This window comes from Stegostoma tigrinum, chromosome 15 (genome assembly GCF_030684315.1).
Source record: "Stegostoma tigrinum isolate sSteTig4 chromosome 15, sSteTig4.hap1, whole genome shotgun sequence".
Lineage (NCBI taxonomy): Eukaryota > Metazoa > Chordata > Chondrichthyes > Orectolobiformes > Stegostomatidae > Stegostoma > Stegostoma tigrinum.
In genome coordinates this window covers 26447509-26463781 of record NC_081368.1, presented here as the reverse complement: position 1 = coordinate 26463781, position 16273 = coordinate 26447509, and the positions used below count along the sequence as shown (strand labels likewise).

Here is a 16273-nt window from a genome sequence, read left to right as displayed (position 1 = left end):
TATAGTCATTATGACCTCGGGAAAATAAATAATCACAGCTTTGCAAGGTAACAAACAGCACCCACTCACTATGATGCAGCTGGCAAATGTCTGGGGAGAGATATAATGGTCAGAGGGGATGAGGCAAGCACTGATGTCAATGTTGTATATAATCATTGTAACGTGGAATGTATGAATATTCTGTACTTTATTGGAAAAGGGCAAGTGTCTTGGAATCTGTCTCCAGTGACCTCTTCCAGACTGTGTGGTAAGGAGCTTTGAATAAAGATCAAATTGTGCTGCTGAACACAGGACTAAGTCTCTTCTTTAGTATACTCTGCTGGAGGGAAATAAGACGCTTACTAAAAGCAAGTGGTACTGAGCAAATTGTTGGAGCTGCTGGCCGACAAGTTCCCCAGTCCTGGTAGAATTCATCGCACAGTCATAGAGCAAATGGTTAGAGAAGACAATTGATGCGTTGATTTTAATTTTCCAAAATTCCCTAAACATAGAGAAGGATCCACAAGATTGAAAAGTAACAGACAGACAGAAAGCAGGAAACTACAAGCCAGTTAGTTTGACATTTGTCATAAAAAAGATATCACAAGCTATTATTAAACACATCATAGAAGGGAGATAGAGTTCAAAGTAATCAGGCAGAATCTGAGAAGGTAAATCATATTTAATTAGTCTATTCGTGAGGAAGGAAAATGTTCAGTGAACAAGGATGAGCTGGTGGAAGTACTGTACTTAGATTTCAACAAGGCAGTTGATAGGTACTACATCATAAGTTATTACAGAAAATGTAGTTCATTACACCATAAGATGTACAAGCAGAAGTAGACCATTCAGACTTTCAAGTCTGCTTTACCGTTCAATGATTTGAAATGGAAATGAATATCCATTCTGGCAGTGGAGCTGGAAGCTTTTATTATGATAGTGCTTCTGTTATGAATGCTTGGCTGGGTTTCAAACGATTCAATTCAGTGATCAAATTACTTGAAAAACAATTTAAACTTTTCCAAACCTATAACAACAGAATCTCTTTTTGATGTGGTTTCTTGTTTCTTCAGAAATATAACAGGCACTCAAGGATGAAAACTTTCTTCCCCTTCCAATATCAATAACAGTTTAAACTCAAAGTTTTCATAGATTATGTGAGATTTGATGTGTCTCCAATCACTTGTAAATAATACCATTTCCATGGCTCCTTGGCCCTGAGCATAGTGCACAATGGGTTAGTGACCTTAGACGATAACTGGGAGGCATCTAGGTGGCACGGGAACTCTGAGGGGGCATGGATGAATGCAAAGTAGCATGGGGGAGCATTGGTGGATGGGTAGGGGGTGTTGGAGGGGATGAAAAGTGAGATTTAAGTGGCCCTTAAACAATTTGGAAGCTAGGCTGGTATGTTGGAAAACTGAGACTGCCTAAACCAAACAACTTTTACACCCATACTCCTGACACACTCCATAGAGGTATTCACAATGCATACCTGGCCAATGTGTAACTTTCAAAGAGGATATTCATCCTTTCATGCATGTGAGGTATGCAATCCAGAGCAGTGAAAATGTACAGATGGGTTTACTTGAGTCCAGATTTGGCCTCCTACTTCGAGTCTATTAATGTGGATGCAGGGCAGCTGGCATTCCCTCCAGTGGGCTACTGCCAATACAGAGGGCCAGGGAAGAGCAGGGAGGAGATTCCAGTATCTTTCCAGTATAATTTAGCTGCCCGAGTTGTACTGTTCAGTTGGACTGCAGTGATGTCAATGATTCAGTTCATCACAATGAATGAATGATATCATTTGGCATGGATGTATTGATGTGTTTATTCTAATGACAGAATTTGGATATCAGAGACAACACCTTTTGAATCTTATGTAAACCACTTTTAACGAGCTGATTTATTCTTTGGAGCTTAGCCTATTACCAGCAGCTGTTTATTTAATCCCTCAGGACAACGTCATTAAGAACTGGGACCAGCTATAGTTTACTGGTAATAAAAGCTCTCAGTCATTATAGCTACTCAGCATCTTATAACTACAACCATATTAATTTGACCCTAACTTTTAAGTTACAAGTCATGCATCTCATTGCTATGACTAGGTATAAAATGTCTCATCAGGTCAGACAAACTGTCTCAGAATACAATCAACAGATCTTCTCAGCTCAATATAGTAACCAACTCAGGGATCTGAGAGATCAATTAAAAAGATCACCCTGGAGCTTTTACAAACATCATAAATCTCACCTCTAGATAAGCCCAGATTTTACTGGCTGACCAGCAACCATTACCAGCATTGTACCAATCATGTGGCTAACAATGTTCCCTCATGAGTCAGCAACTCCCTTGCAAAGTTCAACATTGAAACTACATTCCCAATATTATTTTTAATACATTTTTCACCAGTTAGATATAAATGATAAAATTTTATTTTATGACTTTGTGATATTTGGTTTACTGCATCTCCTACAATATTCCTCCCTTGCTCTACCCACTCACCTCTATCTCCAACACCCCAACCCCCACCCCACGCCTACCTTTCCCACACCCATTCTGTACAATGGCATGAGCCACCGACCTGTTTTATTTATGCAAGGTCAGACATTTTGACAGACTGTGTCTCCAGATACTGACCAAAGCTTTTGCCAACATTTGGGTGGGAAGCAGATCACTGGAAGCGAGAGACGGGGAGAATGAACCTTTTTTTTTGTATAGAACTTGCTTGCAAGTTGAATAGCTTACGTTGAAAGATGTGGCCAGAATAGCATGCAGAATCTGTTTCTGGGGGAAAATTCTGGATTATTTATTGAAACCAAAGCAAAGGGCGAAAATCATGAGTAGTTATTCTGAATCTATCATTTTACTTGAATGACGTTAGGAATAACAATGCTGACTGGAAATGTAGAGCTTGTTTGAATTAAGTTATTGTTAGCAGGTAAGGCTTTCTGCAGCTTGTGACATTCTATTCAACAATAACTCTGCAGACAGTTGTGGGCATGTAAACAAATAACAAGGGGAAGATGCTCCACAAGCATCATCATTTTCAATAAAAGACATGGCTGAAGCATTTGCAACCATCTTCAGCAAGAAGTAGCCAAATGTATGACCCATCTCAGCCTTCACCTGAGACCCATAGCAACACAGATACCAGCTTTCAGCCAATTCAATCACTGAGGCTTAGTTTGGATCCATAAGGACCATCCAGATCTGACTTCATTAAAGACTTGGTCCAAACATGGACAAATGAAATAAAGTTCAGCATGAGGTGAGAGTGACTGTCCTTGACATTAAGGCAGTCAGTATTTGACCACATCGGTCTCTTTTCATTGGAGAAAAGGAGGAGGAGAGGGGACCTAATTGAGGTATACAAGATAATGAGAGGCATAGATAGAGTTGATGGCCAGAGACTATTTCCCAGGGCAGAAATGGCTAGCACGAGGGGTCATAGTTTTAAGCTGGTTGGTGGAAAGTATAGAGGGGATGTCAGAGGCAGGTTCTTTACGCAGAGGGTTGTGAGAGCATGGAATGCGTTGCCAGCAGCAGTTGTGGAAGCAAGGTCATTGGGGTCATTTAAGAGACTGCTGGACATGTATATGGTCACAGAAATTTGAGGGTGCATACATGAGGATCAATGGTCGGCACAACATTGTGGGCTGAAGGGCCTGTTCTGTGCTGTACTGTTCTATGTTCTATGTTCTATGTTCTATGTGGCATCGAGCAATCCTGGCAAAACTAGATTTAATGTGAATCAAGGGGAAAACTCTCCACTGGTTGGTGTCATACCTAGCACAAAGTGAGGTATTTGTAGCTTTTAGAGGTCAATCTTCTCAGTCTCTGCACATCACTGTAGAAGTCCTTCAGGCACCTTTAGCTGCTTGACGTAACCTATATCCATCCAAAGATCACTAATCATACACATTGTTCAGCACAACTCATAATCCCTCAGATCCTGAAGGAGACAATGTCCAAATGCTCCAAGACCGGGACGCCATGCAGGTTTGAAGTGATAATTGACAATTAAGATTCACGAATATAAGTGACAGGCAATGACAACTTTCAAGTGAGAATCTAACCACATCCCCTTGGCATTCAATGGCATCACCATTATTGAATCCTCTATCAATACACTGAGGACTACCATTGACCAGAAACTAACATCTACTATTGCCAGCTCTTCAAATGAACATCATTACCTACAGTAAATCTCCTGCTTGTCCCCCATTCCCTTGCACATTATTTCTATCTGCAGATTTGGTTTGGAATTTGAAGTTTTGCCCAGCATTATTTATTGCCTGCCATGTCTACTTCAAATCAGAGTGAATGAGACTGTACATGGGATATTAATTATGTAGAACATAATCTCAGAGTAATACCTTTTGTCTTCGCTTTTCCTTCCTTTTATCCTCTGTGGCCTGCAGCATCTTTTCCTTCCATAAATTGAAGAAATAGGAGGAATCTGTGTAAAATTTCAACCCATCTTTTCTGTCATCCCTACAACATAAATGCAAAGAGTGAAACAGACAATCTTTTACAAAACAGGAAAGGGCAACCAGTGATACATTCCCATGATATTACTTTATCCAGTCCTTCAAAGGGCAGGAATATGCTCAGAATAAAAAACCCAAACAGAAATATGCTGCAGAAATGATGCTGCAAGTATTTTTTGCATGATGGCACAACTACACTTCAAGTCAAAAGTCAAGTCATGATACATTTCCCACTAACTGTCTTCTGGTAGAATTGGTAACTTCATTGCTCTGTCCAATACTTTTATTACATTTTTATTCCATTTTATAATGGCCACAGTTTCTAATAAAAGTTGAATTTGTGAAATGTCTTCAGCTTTGGAAAATCCTACCTCACAGAATCACAGAACTGTTACAGCACGTGTGCTATGCCAGCTCTTCAAATGAACATCATTACCTGTTGTAAATCTTCTCCTTGTCCCCCATACCCTTGAACATTAGTTCTATCTGAATAATCATTCAATGCTCCGTTGAATGCCTCAATTGAATCCAACTCTACCACACTTTCGGGCAGTGCATTCCATACCCTAACTACTTGCTGAGTGAAAATGCTTTTTCTCACATCACGTTTGCTCCTTTTTCAAGTCATTTCAATCTAAACTGTCTCATTCTCTTTTTCCTTTTATGAAAAGGAACAGTTTCTCCCTATCAGCCTGCTCTTGATTTTGAAAACCTCTATCAGCTTCTCACTTAGCCTTCTCCTCTTCAGGGAGAACAGTCCCAAATTCTTCAACATATCCTCATAACTGAGGTTACTCATCCCTGGAACCATTCTTGTAAATTGCTTCTGCACGCTCTCCAATGTGATCACATCCTCTCTATAATGTGGTGTACAGAACTGTACAAATTGACACCAGCTGGGATCTAACAAGTGCATGGCACAAGTTCAACATCCCCTCCTTGCTCTTGTACTCCATAACTCCATTAATGAAGCCGGGATACTGTATGTTTTATAAACTAATCTTTCTATCTGTCCTAACATCTTCGATGATCTGTACATATATACACCCAGGTCCCAGTTTTCCTGCATCCATAAAGAATTATACCTCCTATTTCATACTGTCCTTTAATATTCTTCAGTGCCTCTCACTTCCCTGAATTGAATCTCCTGTGCCACCCAGTCCACTAACATGTTTAGAGATAGTAAGAGCTGCTGATGTTGGAGTCAGAGAAAACACAGTGTGGAGCTGGAGGAACACTGCAGGTTAGGCAGCATCAGAGGAGCAGGAAAGCTGAGGTTTTGGGTCTGCTGTGTTCCTCCAGCTCCACACTTTGTTACGACCAATGTGTACATATCTTTTTGGAGTTATACAGCATCCTCCTCTCAGTTTACAATTCTTCCAAGTTTCATGTCCCTGCAAGCTCTAACATTGTCCCCTGAACACCAAGATCTAGATCATTAACATATATCAGAAGAAGCAAAGGTCTGATACTGACCCCAGGGAACAAACCTTCCTCCAGCCCAAAGGAAATCCATTGACCATCCTTTCACTCAACCAATTTTAAACCATATGATAGGAACAGAATTAGACCATTCAGTTTGCTTTGTCTTTCAATCATGGCTGATATGTTTCTTAGTCCCAATCTCCTGCCTTCCCCCTCTTCTGGCTGAAAAATTCCTGGTCACCTCAGTCATAAAGGGTTGTCCCTTCACTCTGAGGCTGTGCACTGAGTCCTAGTCTTCTCTACTAGTGGAAACAGCATCTCCACATCTATGTTATCCAGATCTCTGAGTATTCTGTAAGTTTCAATGAGATTCCAGAGTCTCAACTGGTCCTCATATGAGGAGCTCTTCTCTACCAGGATCATTTTGGTGAACCTCCTCTCGATCCCATCCAAACCAACGCATCCTTCCTTGGAAATGGGGCCCAAAACTGCTCACTTATTCCAAATGCAATTCTGTATCCACATTGCTTCTGTCCTTTGTATGCCTTGACTACAGCCATTTTATTCTATTTTCCTTACAAGTCTGCTGCGTGGCACAGTATCAAGTGTCTTTGTTCAGTTTAACTTCATCAAGCCTTTCTAATATCTCCCCAAAAACCCCCAGCAAGTTAGTCAAGGACTTTTCCCTTCAGAAATCCATGCCAATTCTTCCTAATTAGCACTGTTTTTTTTCCCATGTGACTACTAATTCTATTCAAAATAATTCTTTCTTGAAGCTTTCCCACCACTGAATTTAAACTGACTGATCTGTAATTGCTGGGCTTATCCTAACAACTCTTCTTAAACAAGGTTGTAATCTTTGCAATTCTCTAGTCTTCTAGCACCTCCCTCTGAAGGCTAAAAATTATGGTCAGTAGCCTGCAATTTGCACCTCTTGCTTCAACATTCATGGATACAACTCGTCCATCCATGCTGCCTTGTCAACATAAGTACCAACAATCTATGCAAGACTTTGTCCTTATCAATTCTGAACACTCTAGCAGCAGAATTTCCTGCTTTGTACTAGGTGGCATATCCTTCTTTGGTAAAAGCAGGTTTAAAATATTCATTTAACACCTCGACCATGCACACTGCTTCCATTTATAAATTCCCTTTTCAGTCTCACCAGCCCTACACTTTCACTATTTATATGCCTACTGAAGATTTTGGGACAGCCGTTTATGCTGGTCACCAGTCTCTTCTCTTTAATGATTCCTCGTTGTTTGTCATATTTGCTTTTTTGCTTCCTTTCTGAACCTTCTGCATTCTCCTTGGTTCTCAGCCATATTTTCCACCTGACATAAGCACACTTATTCTTCTTTATCTTAGTTTCTGTCCCTTTTGATCCAGTGACCTCTGGATTGTTTGTCCCGCATTTCTCATTTCAGAGAACATCCCATGACTGTACCCAAGCCATCAAAGACGAGGATGGACACAGCCATTGTTCAGGTGCAGTTTCTCCCATGAACCTCTTGTTTTAGTTTATCCGGCCCAGCTCCACCCTTGCCCAATTTAAGTCAGTCCCTGCCTTTTGATGTTTCTTGCTCTGGATTAACTAAAGTCATTCACCATCAACTTGATGATAATTTGATAGAATGATCAAGGCCTCCTACCTGGACCACTTTTATTTACATGATATTTTACCAACTCCACAAGCCTACTCTTAAATTTCGAATTTCTTTCATAGTACACTGTGTGGCAGTATAATGAAGTGGCAGATGGAATTCAACCCGGAGAATTGTGAAGTGATTCATTTTGGAAGGTCGAATTTGAATGCAGAATACAGGGTTAATGGCAGGAATCTTGGAGGTCTACATCCATAGATCCCTCAAAGCTGTTACCCAAGTTGATAGGGTTGTTAAGAAGACATATGATGTGTTGCCTTTCATTGGAAGAGGAATTGAGTTTAAGAGCCACGAGGTTACGCTGCAGCTCTATAAAACCCTGTTTAGACCACACTTGGAATATTGTGCTCAGTTCTGGTCGCCTCATTATAGGAAGGATGTGGAAGCTTTAGAGATAGTGCTGGGGAGATTTACCAGGATGCTGCCTGGACTAGGTCAGGCCTTATGAGGAAAGGTTGAGGGAGCTAGGGCTTTTCACATTGGAGCAAAGAAGGATACGAGGTGACTTGATCGAGATATCCAAGGTAATGAAAGGCATAAATAAAATGGATAGCCAGAGAATTTCTTCCAGGGTGAAAATGATTATTATGAGAGGGCATAATTTTAAGGAGTTTGGAGGAATGTATAGGGGAGACATCAGAGGCAGGTTCTTTACACAGAGTGTGGTGGGTGCGTGGAATGTGCTGTCAGCGGTGGTAATCGAGTCAGATACATTAGGGACATTTAAGTGACTCTTGGATAGGCACACGAATGATAGTAAAATTTAGGGTATGCCGGGTAGTTTGATCCTAGAGTAGGATAATAAGTCGGTACAACATCTTGGACCGAAGGGCCTGTACTGTGCTGTACTTTTCTATCTTCTATACTAGCTTTGAAACTCATTCTATTTGGATGTCCTAAGTTGTAGCAGTACAAAGTAGACTTAAACTCCACATAATACTTTGAGTCATAGGATAATATAGCATGGAAACAGGCCCTTCAGCCCAAACTGGTCCATACTGACCATGGTGCCCTCTCAGCTAGTTCCAACTGCCTGCATACGGTCCATATCCCTCTAAACCCTTCTTATCCACATACCCATTCACATGTTTTCTAATGTTGCTACTGTACCTGCTTCACTTCCTCCGGAAGCCTATTCCGTACACGCACAAATCTCTGCATGAAGAAGTTGCCCCTCAGGTCCTTCTCAAATCTATCTCCTCTTGCCTTAAACCTATGCCCTCTAGTTTTCAATTGCCCATCCCTGGGAAAAAAAGACTATATGTATTCATCCTATTTATGCCCCTCATGATTTTACACACCTCAATAAGATCAACCCTCATTCTGCTATGTTCCAAGGAATAAAGTCATATCCTGGCCAATCTCTCACTATAACGCAGGTTTACTAGTCCTGGCAACATCCTCATAAATTTTCTTTGTATACTTTCCAGTTTAATTATGTCTTTCCTATAACAGAGTGACCAAAACCGCACACAATACTCGAAGCACAGCCTCATCAATGACTTATACAACTGTGACATAACATCCCAACTCCTTTACTCAATACCTCGACTAATGAAGGTCAACATGCTAAATATGTTCTTCACCACCCTGTCTATCTGTGACTCCGCTTTCAATGGACAATGTATTTGTACTCCTAGGTCCCTCTGTTCCACAACACTCCTCAGGACCATATCATTTACTGTATAATTCCTACTTTGGTTTGACTTTCCAAAATGCAACACTTCACACTTATCTGCATTGAACTGCATTAGCCAACCCTCAGCCCACTTCCCTATCTGATCAAGATCCCTCTGTAACTTTTGGTAACCTTCTTCACTATCAACATTTGTATCATCCGCAAACTTACTAATCATGCCTTGTATATTCACATCCAGCTCATTTATGTAAAAAACAAATAACAAAGGTCCCAGCACCAACCACAGTAGCACACCACCAGTCAGAGGCCTCCAATCTGAGAAACAACCCTCAAACATCACCCTCTACTTTCTACCATCAAATCAATTTTGAATTCTATTAGCTAGCTTTCCCTGGATCCCACGCAACCTAACTTATATTTCCTAAATCATATCTCCAAAGCTAACAAAATTGACTTACTCCATTCTATCATTTATTGTTCTCCTCAACTTGTTCAGCTATGTATAAAGTTAACACCTCACTTTAATCCTTTTCTATAAACAGAAGTTTATTTCAATTTAATCGATGAATAAGTTATCCCTTACTTAGAACTTCATTATTCTACTACATTTACTAGTACAGGTAGTATAACACTTACAAACAAAAATGTTTGAATGTAGAAAGAACTGCAGAGAAAATTAAATCATAGATCTACAATAAGTAAAAACAGAAAATATTAGAAATACTGAGCAGAAATGTCCACAAAATAATTTGCAGACTTCAGAGACAGAGACAATGAATAAATGAGATGAGAATGAGTGAACTGTCCTATCGGAGGCAGGACATTAGATCAAAACACCTTGCTGTAAGGAGTAACCTGATGTCTCCTATGGAGCAAGGCTGCAGCACTTTGGGTGTACCCACACCATATGGAGTAAGTGGTTTAAGAAGGTGGCTCACCATCACCTTCTCAAGAGTGAGCCAAGCTCGCAGTCCATAAATGAGTACATAATACATGAAGATTGAGAGATATAAGAGGGGCGAATCACCTTTACATTTCTATTCAGTATATTTTGCTGAGATAAAACTGGCCTTTCCAACTATGCAGATCCTGAAGGAAGTAAGATTAGTCCTGCACTGATGCAGTTTTGGATCTCCATCACAGAAGGGACATTTAAACTGTAAGAATTAGACATATAAATTCATCTGGATGATGCCAAGGTGGCAAATTTTAAATATGACTGATTGGAGGTAGTACAGCCTTTTCCATTAGAACAAAGAGGAGATTTCATCCAGGGTTTTAAAACTATGACAGACTCTGTGAAAGTGGCCACACATGTAGAAAGGGCGGTAAAAAAAGACATATGGTATGCTTGTCTTTATTGGTCAGGGAATTCAGTGCAAGAGTCAGGATGTCATGTTGCGGCTTTATAAGAATTTGGTTAGGCCACACTTAGAGTACTGCATTCAATTCTAGTTGCCACATTACAGGAAGGATGTGGAGGCTTTGAAGAAGAAGTAGGAGAGGTTTACCAGGATACTGTCTGGATTAGAGAGCAGGAGCTATAAGAAAAGGTTAGAAAACCTCAGGTTGCTTTCTCTAGAGTGGCAGAAACTGAGGGCAGACTTGATAGAAGTCTGTCAAATTATGAGATGCATAGATAGGGTTGATGGTCAGAATCATTTTCCCAGAGTTGAAATGTCTAAAACTAAGGGGCGTGCATTTAAGGTGAGAGGGAGAAAGTTCAAACGTGATGTGAGGGGCAAGTTTTTTTCAAAAAAACAGAGAGTAGGAGGACTCTGGAAGGCGCTGCCGGGGTGATGGTGGAGGCAGATACAATAGTAGCGTTGAAGGGATTTTGAGATAAGCATATGAATATGCAAAAAATGCTCAGAGATGGACCAGGGACAGACAGAAGGGATTAGTATAATCTGGTGTCACGTTCAGCACAACATCTTGGGTCAAAGGACCCTTTCTTGTGCTGTGCTGTTCTATGTCCTATGGATAGTAGGAGATCGGTATAAAGCCATCAATTCAAAAGCATCATTACAAAATTGAGAAGTTAGAAAAAATTCTTTAGAGCTGTTATTGTACAGAATACTTTATCAGGAGGCTTATAATATTGCATTCTTTAAGAAAAAATGGATCCATGTTTGAAGCAGAGAACAATGCAGCATTGTTGAAGCAAGGCATGTCAATAGAAGCAGTTTAGGATTCTAGAGGCTAAATGGTTTGGAGTTAAATGGTCTCATCCAAGCTGTATTCCTATTGAAAGAGCAGTCATCAGTCCAGTGGGTTTAGGCACAAAGCATAAAATTGCTTAATTTCACACTAAGTTATAGTGTCAGTCAGGTTACAAGAATGATAAATAAATAAAGGAGAGAAAAATATCATCCTGTACCAATTCGGCTATTTTTACTCTCAGTCTGGGTGAAATTCTAAGGCTACCATCACAATTAATCTCAGTCCTGCTCTGAATGAGCCCATTCTCAATTTGTTGGGTTGGAACAGTAAGTAACCTGCTCACGTGTCAATAATTTAAATTCAGCAAGAAGAAAGACCTACATTTAAATATCACCTTTAAGGACAACAGAAGTCCCAAACCAGTTTACTGTACATAAGGTATTTTTAAAAGGCAGTCACTGTCGTCATGTAGGAAAATGGCAACTAATTTAGGCACAGCAATTTTCCACAAAACAGCAACGTGCGAATGAACAGATAATCGCTTATGAAGTTGAGTGAGGAATAAATATTGTTGAAGGCACGGGAGATAACTATCCTTTTCTTCAAAAAAATCCTATGTAGTCTTTTACTTCCATCTGCAAAGGTAGGTGGGTCTCTGTTTAATGTCTTTAACCAAAAGATCACAGCTGTGACAACGATCTCGTCTTAAAGTGAGAATCGAACCCACAATCTTCGGACTCAGCAGAAAGCATGCTGACATACAGTAAGTTAATAAGGCACTGTACCTTAGATTTTAATGGACATTTGTAATAAATAGCCACAGGCTGAGTTTCCCAAGACCCAGGATGTCAAGCTGTTCAAGGAGGTTAAGAACTAGCAGATCCAATAGATTATAGAAACAGTAATTGCAGGAGCAACTCAGCATGTCTGACAACAACTGTGTAAAGACACAGTTAACATAGTATCTAATATGATTCTTCTTCAGTATTTAAGTCAGGCTGGACTCAAACAGTTAATTCTGTTTCTCTCTCCACAGATCCTGCCAGACTTGCTGAGTTGCTCCAGCACTTTCCATTTTTAATTTCAGATTTCCAGCATTTGCAGTATTTTGTATGTTAGATCCAACAGATAAACACTTTTCCAACATTGCCTGTGGGCCAAGAGGAATACCAGTACTTCCCTGTGCCCTCAACACCAGCCTGTGGTGATCTGCTATCCTTCACACAATTGAATCCTCTACAGCCCTGTACAATACACCATTAATCAATCCCACAATCAGTCCCCACCTCCTGCTCAGCAACCGGAAATTTACTTCCCAAACCTATCTGTGATCCAACAACCCTCCACAATATGTCTCAGCTCCCCCTTTCCAGGACCCCATCACTGTCCCATGATGCAACACACCACAATTAACACCAATGAATCCCCTGCATTGCAAACCCATCTGTAATGGTTTTCCTGGAGGCAGCTCTCCTTCCAATCGCTCATGATCTTTTCCCATCTCCATCTTTCCACTCTGGATCTGAGCCGCCATTTTCTACCAATGGTTTCCTCATGGGACATCTAACCAAATGCTCAAACTGGCCAGCTGGGAAACAGAAAAATTCGACTGGACTCCATGATCACCATATGGCAACCATAAGTCATTCTTCTTTCCATAAATAATGGGGCCACTGTTCTGTAGAGAAAGTTTTGCTTTTTATCATGTCTGAGTGATGTCTGACTAGGCCACACTACATGCTGATAAGGTCACTTTGATACCTGTACAAAAATTCACAAAACCTACTGGAAAATAATTTGATTTGCTTATAAAGAAAAATGTTGGGGAAATCAATTTTCTCCTCCAGCATATTACACAGATTTGAGTGTATTTTCAAGCGCTAAATAAAATCTTACCTGTATGGTGTCAGGATGTTGAGAGGTGGTGGTTTGTCACATTGCTGGAACATTTCCAAAACTGGATTTGGAATAGTATTCCGTGAAACCACCTGCTGATCTTGTGTTGTTGAACTCTTAAATGCTTTCCTCATGTTGATATCCTGAAGTGAGACTACAAACAAAAACAAACAGATGGTTATTGAAATACTAAATTCACCTTTATTCAACTGATGATTTACTAGAAAGGTGAAACGTTATTTTCAAGCACAACTTATTTCTGTTCAAATGTCCCTCTTAAATATTCTCACTTATTCTGTTGCACTAATTTTAAGGACACATGTTGAAGTTCTCATTACCAGTGAATGTTCAATACAAACAGATACTGTGATGATTCAACAGCACCAGTGGTCACTGTTCTCTTTATGGGTTGGGAGAACTCCAAAGATTCTACTCAATAATTTCTTCCCCTCCAATCACTTTCTGCCAATTTCTTTGCTCCCTACTTTCTTCTCTATGCAGATCTTTGACTTTCTGAGTAATAATGCCCCGGATTTAGAAAATTCCAGAGACAGTTCGGCAGGCTGATTCCCAGGTCTGGAGGGATTATCTTATAAGACGAGGTTGAATGGCATCTTTGGAGTTTAGAAGAATGAGAGGAAACCTTCTTAAAACATATAAGATTCTTAGGAGAATTGTCAGGTTAGATGCAAAAAGATTGTTTCCCTTTGTGGAAGGGTCTAGGATCAGAGAGCATATTTTCAGACTGGGTTGCCATACAAGACAGAGATGAGGAAGAATTACTTCTCTCAGAAAACAGTGAAACTGTGGAATTCTTAACCAGAGAGGGCTGGGGAGTATACTCAAGGGTGGGACAGATTTTTAAACAGTAAGGTAGGGTTATTGGAAAAGGGCAGGAGACTGAAGTTGAGGATCACCAGATCTCATTAAATGGAAGAGCACACTTGGTGAAATGAATGGCCTATTTCTGCTCTGAGCTCTTATGGCCACCCTATCAAGGCCTTTCTTTCTGACATTGTCCCATCTACACCTTGCTCAAAATCTACCATATCTTTAACTTTTCCCAGTTCTGATGACAGGTCATTGAACTGAAACATTAATACTGTTTCTCTCTCCACAGATATTGCCTGATCTGCTGAGTATGTCCAGCATTTTCTGTTTTTATTTCCGAATTTCAATATCTGCAGTATTCTATTATTTCATTGGTGTGGTGCTGGTAGGATATGCCAGCTGAAGACCTATCAAATGGTTCCACAGCAGCAGAAAGCTGCTCAGTTCATTCAGCCAAGCTAGCTAGGATACAGTCACTGAAATTCTTGTGGTACTTCTTCCCAAAGCTCAGGGCTAGATTCCTGGCATTGACTAAAAAAAACTTTTGAAGGGTAGAAGAAAATGTCAAGGAAAGGGATGTAAAAAGAGAGAAAACAGATAATCTATTCAGCAACCAGAGGGCAGTGTAATGAATAACTTGCAAGGAATTATTAGATGGTTTAAATCTCATTCTGATGAGATAATGAAAGGGTTCCTAGAGCCCTCTCTAATCTTTTCACTGCTTGTTCTAGAGTCACACATTCATAGAGATGAACAGCACAGAAACAGACACATTGGTCCAACTCGTCCATGTCGACCAGCTATCCATAATTAATCTAGTTCCATTTGCCAGCATTTGGCCCCTATCTCTCTAAACCCTTCCTATTCATACACCCTTTCAGAAGCCTTTACATGTTGTAATTGTACGAGCGTCCATCACTTTCCCTGGCAGCTCATTTGATACACGCCACCCTCTGCATGAAAAAACTGCCCCTTTGGTCCCTTTTAAATCTTTTCCCTCTCACCATTAACCTATGCCCTCTAGTTTTGGATTCCCCCAGCGCAGGGAAAAGACCTTGTCTATCTACCCTATCTATGCCCCCCATCATTTTATAAACCTCAGCCTCCGAAACTCGACAGAAAATAGCTCCAGCCTATTCAGCCTCTCTGTACAGCTCAAACTATTCAACCCTGGCAACATCCTTGTAAATCTTTTCTGACCCCTTTCAAGTTTAACAACATCCTTCCTGTAGCAGGGAGATCGGAATTCCAAAAGGAGCCTAACCAAGGTCCTATACAGCCACAAAATAACCTCCCAACACCTATACTCAATGCACTGACTATTAAAGGAAAGGGCATCTATTTTCTCATTTTCACATCCTCCAGCAAGCCCTGCAGCAGAGTGTTGGAAACTCTCAAGAATTTGCTTTCTCCCATTCCGTGCTTTTCTTCGGTCGTGCCCAAGGAATATTGAGCTCCTACATGAGTCTCAGCAACGGCTCCAGCCACACTGCACCTTCCTTAACTTTAAGGAATGCTGGGATGTTTTGGTTTCAGACCTGTTGCTGATGAATGCAGCTAACAAACAGCACGATGAACACGGGCAGTTAATCTGATCAGCAGACAATACAAAGTGACTTCGCTCCCTGCATTTTCGTCTGTAAGACTTTGAGGGTGTGTCTAATTTAGCACTCCTGGAACTAAAAACACTGGAAAGGCCCATACAAGGAAAATGGCAAAAATGGCAGACAAATTATATCTTAAACAAGAGTTAATAAACAGGAAATGGTGGATGCATTCTGTTGTTTGAGATTATCAAGAAGAGATAAGAGTGAACAAATTAGACAAATGAAAATCATGGTCATGAACAGAACAAAATCTCTTCCATGTTGCCATTTCTGGGAGGGGAATGGAAATGGCAATAAATCAAAGGGGATAAATGGAAAGGAAGATCTGTGAAAGCTGAACATCTGAAAAAAGAGGCTGAGATTCTAGAAATATGTGCATCAGGCAAGATCTGAAAAAGGTAAGTTTAATTAGTTCTGAAGAAGTCATACCAGAATTGAAACGTTATCGCTGTTTCTCTCTTCATAGAACGTGCCACACCTGCTGAGTTTCTCTAGCATTCTCTATGTTTCAGATTTCCAGAATCCATGACATTTTGATTTTCAAATTTAATTAGGTTCTGTTCCTCCCTTCAACAT

At 40.3% G+C, this 16273-nt stretch overlaps 1 protein-coding gene across 1 annotated transcript in view; it reads right to left on the bottom strand.

The window, feature by feature from the left end:
- LOC125459018 (actin-binding protein WASF3-like) overlaps nucleotides 1-16273 on the bottom strand; it is a 125652-nt gene that overhangs the window by 25972 nt on the left and 83407 nt on the right. Inside the window, exons 5-6 of the mRNA XM_048544891.2 lie at nucleotides 13260-13413; nucleotides 4359-4476 (exon numbers count right to left, since the gene is read on the bottom strand). Of these exons, the coding sequence (XP_048400848.1) occupies nucleotides 4359-4476; nucleotides 13260-13413 (272 nt within the window). The remainder of the gene's footprint in view (nucleotides 1-4358; nucleotides 4477-13259; nucleotides 13414-16273) is intronic.